Source organism: Moschus berezovskii, chromosome 22 (genome assembly GCF_049115385.1).
Source record: "Moschus berezovskii isolate FMDL1 chromosome 22, NW_MosBer_1.0, whole genome shotgun sequence".
NCBI classification, from domain to species: Eukaryota; Metazoa; Chordata; class Mammalia; order Artiodactyla; family Moschidae; genus Moschus; species Moschus berezovskii.
The window spans coordinates 3,810,407-3,818,486 of record NC_142481.1 but is presented as its reverse complement, the minus strand read 5'-3'; the positions used below and the strand labels follow the sequence as shown (position 1 = coordinate 3,818,486).

General features: G+C 48.2%; 1 protein-coding gene across 3 annotated transcripts; it reads left to right on the top strand.

The window, feature by feature from the left end:
- Positions 1-1,794: 1,794 nt before the first annotated feature.
- Positions 1,795-7,825, top strand: LOC129546165 (cationic amino acid transporter 3-like). Of its 3 annotated transcripts, none has more exons than XM_088830967.1 (11): positions 1,795-2,164; positions 3,008-3,166; positions 4,460-4,643; positions 5,043-5,155; positions 5,326-5,548; positions 5,719-5,858; positions 5,959-6,061; positions 6,250-6,449; positions 6,642-6,808; positions 7,075-7,183; positions 7,350-7,825. In XM_088830967.1, the coding sequence occupies exons 1-11, from the start codon at positions 1,795-1,797 to the stop codon at positions 7,469-7,471; spliced, it is 1,890 nt and encodes a 629-aa protein (XP_088687093.1). In that variant the 3' UTR covers positions 7,472-7,825. The 3 variants fall into 3 exon arrangements, with proteins under 3 accessions (XP_088687093.1, XP_055266992.2, XP_088687094.1); XM_055411017.2 differs by having other exon boundaries at positions 4,457-4,643; XM_088830968.1 differs by having other exon boundaries at positions 2,981-3,166; positions 4,457-4,643.
- Positions 7,826-8,080: the final 255 nt, after the last annotated feature.

Here is an 8,080-nt window from a genome sequence, read left to right as displayed (position 1 = left end):
TTCTGAGGCTACACCCAAGAGAACTGAAGACATACTCTGGTAGAGATATTTTTACACTCCTGTTCATAGCAGCACTTTTCACAATAGATAAAGCATGAAAGCAACCCAAGTGCTCATTGATCCAAAAGAAATGGATAAGCCAATGTGGTATGTGCCCATAATGAGTATTCTTCAGCATTAAAAAAGAAGGGGATTTAACACAGGCTACAACACGGATGAACCTAGTAAACACTCTACCAAGTAAAATAAGCCTTCCAGGAAAGGACAAATATGGTTTGATTCTACTGAAATGAAGCCCCTAGATCAGTCAGATTCATAGAGACATAAAGTAGAATGGTAATTACCAGGAAATGGGAAAGGAGAAAGGGGGGTTGTTGTTGAATGGGTAGAATTTCAGTTTTGCCAGAAGAAAACATCCTGGTTTGTTTGCACAAAAAGTGAATGTATTTAATTTGACTGAAAAGTGAAAGTTGCTCAGTTGTGTCTGACTGTTTGCTATTCCATGGACTGTATAGTCCATGGAATTCTCCAGGCCAGAATACTGGAGTGGGTAGCTGATCCCTTCTCCAGGGAGTCTTCCCAATCCAGGGATTGAACCCAGGTCTCCTGCATTGAAAGCAGATTCTTTACCAGCTGAGCCATCAGGGAAGCCCTACATAACTGATCTGAACATTTAAAATGATTAAACTAGTCAATTTTATGTTATGTGTCTTTCCACACACACACAAACCATCTTGGAACCACCCCCCGAGGGCAACCACAGAAGAGTCAGGGCTGATAGCAGCGCAGCAGATGCTCCCCGCCCACCCAGCCCCAACCTCACCCCAACAACCCAGGGCTGAGGACTCTTCTGTGCTCAGGACTCACCGCGTCGGTTCTTGGAGATGTCTCAGCCCCAGCCCCGCACGGCTTAACCTCAGCCTCCCTGACTGACCCAGTGCTCCAGACTCTGCTCCAGGGATCCAGTAAGTCTTGGGTCACCTTCTCCTGTGGGAGACAGGGAGCTGAGTTCACATTCTCCCAAAGAGACCTCTGCAACCCCAGAGGGCAGGGACTGGGGGCGGTCAGCCCGGCCCCTGACTGAGGGTGGAGAGACCCATTTTCTAGGTGAAAGCAGGAGCTGGGACATGTCCGAGTTTGTGTGAGAAGAGGTGGGATTTGGGAGTTAGATCAAGTCTGCAGGCTGTGACTCATTTTTGACTGGTGCTCAAGCAATAGTGAAGATTCCCCTTATACAGGGTTTGGGACGTGAATACTGATGTCAGTCTCCTGTATACTGTTGACCCTCCGGATCTGTGGGTTCCTCCTCTGTGGATACAGGGACAACTTAAATGACTTGAGAATCCTCAGGTTTTGGTGACTGCAGAGATGACTGTATGGTTTATATTAAGTTACCATGAGGTTTCCTACAACCCTCTGTGAAGCTGCCTTTATTATTTACCATAGCAGCAATTTAGGAAAACAGGAGTAAATACCACAGAGCATAAAATTTGCCATCTTAAAATATTTTAAGCGTCCAGTTCAGTGCTGTGGCACATTTTGGTGCAACATGTTTTCTTCTCCTCAATCCTCTCACACTTCCAGTAGCTTTGAAACGTATTAAAAGTCTCCCCCGAGTTCATCAATCCAGAGCTCAGGCACGGAAGACTTGTTCCATGCATCTTTTGAACACCTGCTCCTCAGCACTCCACTGCTCCGTGGAACTGGACTCCCAGGGCCGACGGCAGATGGGCCTTCTTGATGGCTTTGTGTCTTACCTTCTCAGCAGATCATAACATGTCAGCTACGTCTAGGATGCTACATCGGTATGTTCGCCAGTTTGGTCAGAAGCTGGTCCACAGGCGGCCACTGGAGGCCAGAGCAGAGTCTGGGAGTTCCGAAGCTCATCTGAACACACTCGACCTGGTGTCCTTGGGTGTGGGCAGAACGCTGGGAGCTGGTGTGTACATCCTGGTTGGTTCAGTGGCCAAAGTGAGAGCTGGACCAGCGACCGTCATCTGCTTCCTGGTGGCCGGCCTGTCCTGTGTGCTGTCCGGGCTCTGCTATGCGGAGTTTGGGGCCCAGGTACCAGGCTCCAGTTCTGCGTATTTCTACAGCTACATCACCATGGGACAACTCTGCGCCTTCATCACTGGCTGGAACCTCATCCTGTCCTTGGTCATCGGTGAGAGGATGGATCGGAGGAGAGTGTGGGGCTTAAGATCAGGTTCTAGGAGGTAGGGTTTCGGTCTTCACTCTTTCATGAGAATTTGATTATCCACCTTGTAGGAGGAAGTGGCGGAGAAGGCAATGGCAAGCCACTCCAGTACTCTTGCCTAGAAAATCCCATGGATGGAGGAGCCTGGTAGGCTGCAGTCCATGGGGTCACTAAGGGTCGGACACTTTCACTTTTCACTTTCACACATTGGAGAAGGAAATGATGACCCACTCCAGTGTTCTTGCCTGGAGAATCCCAGGGACGGGGGAGCCTGGTGGGCTGCCGTCTGTGGGGTCACACAGAGTCAGACACAACTGAAGTGACTTAGCAGCAGCAGGGGAAAGTGGATAATAGTGGCAGGAAAACTCCACAACTTCATTGTTCTCATCTCTCCCCTGCTTTTCTTAAATGATGGACCAAGAACCCACAAGGAAAGGGGACTCTAGGGAGTGACTGAGAGGGAGGCGTGACCTCACCGTACTGAAGTCTCTGCTCAGCTGTTTCTCTCACAGAAGTTTCCTTTTCATCTGGATTTAAAATTTCAATCCACACCTTCCAGCCCTCCTGGTCACAACTTCCTGTTATGTTTTCTTATATAACATTAATCTCCTCCTAGCATATGAAATAGTTGATCTATTTTGTGAATCGTCTGGGTCTTCCCATGCCAACCTATGAAAAGAAACTCTTTGAGGTCAGGTATTTTGTTTGGGTTCCTCCAAAAAAAAAAATATATATATATATATAGCCCATGGCCCATACTAGAAATCAGTTTATGTTTGTCAGTGGATGTTCCTTCTTCTGCCGCTGCAGGCACCGCCTGTATAGCCCGGGGCTGGAGCTCCGCCTTGGACAGCCTGACTGGGAACCACATCTCTCAGGGGTTACAGGGAACTCTCTCTCTGCATGTGCCCTACTTCCTGCCCACCTATGCAGACTTTGTCGCCATGGGCCTGGTGCTGCTGCTTACAGGTGAGAGGGGGTGATAGGATGGGAAGAGTGGGGTGCAGAGCAGAAGCTGAGGTGGGAAAGGCTTGGGGTGGCAAAATGACAGAGAATGAGGACTGGAAAATAGGGACTGTGATACGAAAGACAAGAAGCCAAGACATTCCCATTCTTGGTACCTCTGACAGTTGGGGCTTGATCATTCATAGGTGTTCAGTTCAGTTCAGTCACTCGGTCATGTCCGACTCTTTGTGACCCCATGATTCATAGGTGTGGGGGTGTGCGATTTGGGTTTTTTAGAAAAACTCGTCATTCATTGGATGTTGAGTAGCAGCTCTGAACTTTACTCACTAGATACCAGTGACTCACACCTCCTAAACTGTGAAAATCATGATGTCCCCAGACATTGTCAAATGTCACTTGGCATTCAAAGTCAACCCCAGCTGAAAATCATTTATTGAGACCTTATTGAGAGTTGGACTATAAAGAAGGCTGAGTGCCGAAGAACTGATGTTCTGAACTGTGGTGTTGGAGAAGACTCTTGAGAGTCCCTTGGACTGCAAGGAGATCCAACCAATCCATCCTAAAGGAGATCAGTCCTGGGTATTCATTGGAAGGACTGATGTTGAAGCTGAAACTCCAATCCTTTGGCTACCTGATGCAAAGAGCTGACTCATTTGAAAAGACCCTGATGGTGGGAAAGATTGAGGGCAGGAGGAGAAGGGGATGAGAGAGGATGAGATGGTTGGATGGCATCACCGACTCAATGGACATGGGTTTGGGTGGACTCCAGGGGTTGGTGATGGACAGGGAGGCCTGGCATGGTGCGGTTCATGGGGTTGCAAAGAGTCAGACACGACTGAGTGACGGAACTGAACTGATTAAGACCTTACAAAGATGTATTTTTAATTGAGAAGAAAATAGCATAGCATAAAATTAAACATACTATTTTCCCCAGCTTTATTGAGCTATAAATGCAACACTGTACAAATTTAAGCTGACATTTGGTAGATTTGGATTTAACGTGACAGTTTGGTAGAGGTATATATTGTGAGATGATTGTCACAGTAAGAAATTAATGACCTTAAAATATACAGGTCAGTGGGACTTGGTGCATTCACAATGTTAAGTAACAGTCACCTTCACCTGGTTCCAAATATATTTATCACCCCGAAAGGAAACTCCAGACCCACTGAGCAGTCTCTGTCCATTCGTCCACCACCACCACTAACTCCATAACCCCTGACACCACTAGTCTGCTTTCTGTGACTATGGGTTTAGCTGTTTTGGATTTCTTATATTCCATCTTTCCCACAGGAGTACTGGTCCTGGGGGCTCGTGAGTCGACCCCAGTTAACAAAGTGTTCACGGTCACCAACCTTTTGGTTCTCAGTTTTATCATCCTCTCTGGCTTCATTAAAGGAGATCTGCACAACTGGGAGCTCACAGAACAGGACTACAAACTGAACACATCCGGATCCACTGACACTTATAGTTTGGAACGGTACTTTTGGCCGTAGCAATGCTTGGGGGAGGTGATGCAGAGCCAGAAATATGAAGACTAAAAGACCAGGGCTTCCCTGGCAGCTCAGTGGTAAAGAATCTGCCTGCCAATGCCAGAGACCTGAGTTCGATCCCTGGGTTGGGAAGATCCCCTGAAGAAGGAAATGGCAACTCACTCTGGTATTCTTGCCCGGGAAATCCTATGGACAGAGGAGCTTAGAGGGCTACAGTCCAGGGAGTTGAGAAGGACATGACTTAGTGACAAAGCAACAGCAAAGAGACCTGGGCTGGTGGAGCCAAGTGATGAGGGCCCAGGATTCGCGGTATTAAGGGAGGAGTCCAGCAGAGATGGCTCAACACACCTCACCAGTGTCCTTCCTCATCCCTTCTCTCACCATAGCTTGGACCCTCTGGGTTACGGAGGGTTCATGCCCTTTGGCTTTGAAGGAATTCTCCATGGGGCAGCAACATGTTTCTACGCATTTCTTGGTTTTGATTCCATTGCCATGAGAGGTAACATAGTTACGCTGTGTCCCATCAGAGGGGTGGGCGCAGACTGGGCTGCCTTTGGACATAGGGGTTGGCAGTAGGCTAGCCTGTTCTTGAAGATTCAAGAGGGAATTTGATTTTGTGTCTTCATCCCAGCATGTTTTCCTGACTCAGTATTTCCGCCCTTCCTGCAGGGGAAGAAGCTCTGAATCCCCAGCGGTCCATTCCCTTCAGCATCATGATTTCTCTCTTCATCTGCTTTTTGGCATATTTTGGAGTCTCAGCGGCACTCACCCTCATGGTGCCCTACTACCAGATTCAGCCCAAGAGTCCTTTGCCGCAGGCTTTTCTCCACGTTGGGTGGGGCCCTGCCAGATACTTTGTGGCTGTTGGCACCCTCTGTGCTCTTACATCCAGGTCAGTGTCGTGGTTTTCTCCCCGTGTACTGTCAGATGCTCGGGTATCCCAGCCCTTGGGGTTTAGAGACAAGAGAGAAAGACATCTTACCCCATGTAGACCAGGGAGAGGATGCCCTGGTCTCTCCTGCTCCTCCACACCCTCTCACATGTCCCTATTTCCTCTCCCAGCCTCCTGGGTACCATGTTCACCACGCCTCGGTTGATCTGCACAATGGCAGAGGACAGGCTCCTTTTCCAGGGACTTGCCTGGATCTATGATCACATAGGCACCCCTGTCGTGGCCATCATAGCTTCTGGAAGCACTGCAGGTGACAAAGAAGAACCTCCTCCTTCTCTGAATCAGCTTCCCAAACTTGCAACAGTCACTCACTCTCTCCCCTCCCCGCCTCGTCTATGCCGTCACTCCAGCGGTCATGGCCTTACTCTTCGAGCTCACGGATCTTGTGGATCTCGTATCTGTTGGGACCCTGCTTGCCTATTCCCTGGTGGTTTTTGCTGTGCTTGTCCTCAGGTGAGACCCCATTACACCTTGACTGGGGGCTTTGGACTCTTGGAGTTTGATGGGGAGGTAATCATCCTCTGCCTCCATGCTCCTTTCTAAACATCCCAGTCCACTTAGCTGGGAATAGATAGATTAGATTGTCCAGTGTTGGATGAGTAGGAGCTGCTGTTATTATTGCTGTAATACCTCTAATTCAGATACCAGCCAGATCAGATCTTAAGCAAGAAGGAGAAAACAGAAGACAAAATTGAGATGAAATCTGAAATTGAAGGAAGTCCTTTGGACCATGGACCTGAAGCAGGAACCTCAAACATTCTAAAGAGTCTGTGGTTCCCCACCAGCCCCATCCCCACCCAGAAATCTGGGCAGATTGTCTATGGATGTGCCTCCCTACTTGGTGAGCAGTGGGATTTCTATTTGATAGTATTCTCAAATTGGCAGGGTAGGGTGGAAATGTATCTTTTTCATTGGTGAGGACACTTGGAGATATCATGGCCCTTCCTGATGTGAGCAGCCTGGGGAGGGGTGTGACCCGAGGTCCTGACGTCTTCTGGGTCCAGCCTGTTCTCCTCCACCTTGACCCCTGCAGTTCTCCTGCTGACCCTCCTGAGCCTGATCCTGGCCCAGTGGCCCAGCCAGGTGTTCTCTGGAGACCCCGGGCTCACAACAGTGGCTGTGCTGCTGCTGCTGCTCATCACTGGGGTCACGGCCATCATCTGGAGGCAGCCCCAGGACCCCACTTATCTTTATTTTAAGGTAGGTGACCTTATGTGCCCAAAATGTTCACCTTTAGTTTATGAAGTCTGCATGCTTTGAGGTCTAAACATCCTTCGCTGGACCAGGAAGAAGAGGAGTTATTGAAACCACTGGACTCTTCCCTGATCCACATTCAGTGCTTTACAAATCCAATCTAAGAGGCACTGAACACATCCCCAGTAATAATGGAGTCTCCCACCCACATGGGGCAGGGTCTCCCTTTCAGACGTCTGGGCTGTGTTCAGGGATGAACTGACTGCCCACAGGTCCCTGCTCTGCCTGTCCTCCCACTGGTGAGCATCTTCGTGAACGTTTACCTGATGATGCAGATGACCTCTGGGACCTGGGCCCTATTTGGCATCTGGGCAGCGATTGGTAAGAGACTTCCTTGGAAAATAGGACCCCTTGAGTGACTGAACCTAATCCTTTTCCTACCACCTCTCCCTAAACTGTGTCAGACACCATGATAGGAGGCCTATTGGGCATTTATAAGCGGGGAGAGCTCCTAATTTCCCTTCTCATCATCTCATTTCCCTGCTAGGATCTGTCATATACTTTGGATATGGGATCCGACACAGCCTGGAGGAGAACAATGAGCCACAGCCACCAGCCTCCATCTCCCAGACTCTTGATAAAAACATCCGTGGTGCTGGGTCATCTTAACCACCGGAAGTAGATGCTGTGTGGAGTCCCTCCATGCCCTGGAGGATCTGCTGGTTCAAGGACAATCTGAGCTTCTACGAAGTATGAATGTGGGATGCATTTACAGCCATGAATTTTTTGGCAATGGACAAAGCAACTTTAATTCTGCACATTTTTTTGGCTGCAGAGCATATCTTGCAGGAACTTAGTTCCCCGATCAGAGAATGCACCCTGGGGCCACAGGACTGAAATCACGAAGTCCTAACCACTGGACCCCTAGGGAATTCCTAAAGTCTTACAATTTTTATGTAAACTTTTTAAAATATCATATGTATATAGAAAAGTGCATGCTTCGTAAGTGTGCAGCAAGATACATTTTCACCAGGAAATTACCACAATGTAATCAGAGGAAGAAATAAAAATATTAACCTGCACATAGTAAACAACTACTCAGCCATAAAGAAGACCTAAACTCTCCACTACAGCGTAAGCCACTCCGTCTTGTGTGGTTGGCTTTAAAAAAAAAAAAAAAACTTTAAAGTATTTTACATCAACTATTTCAATTTTTTATCTAAGTTAATCTAACCGTTCATCACTACATCTAATTTCTATTATGAAGGTGTATGCCCA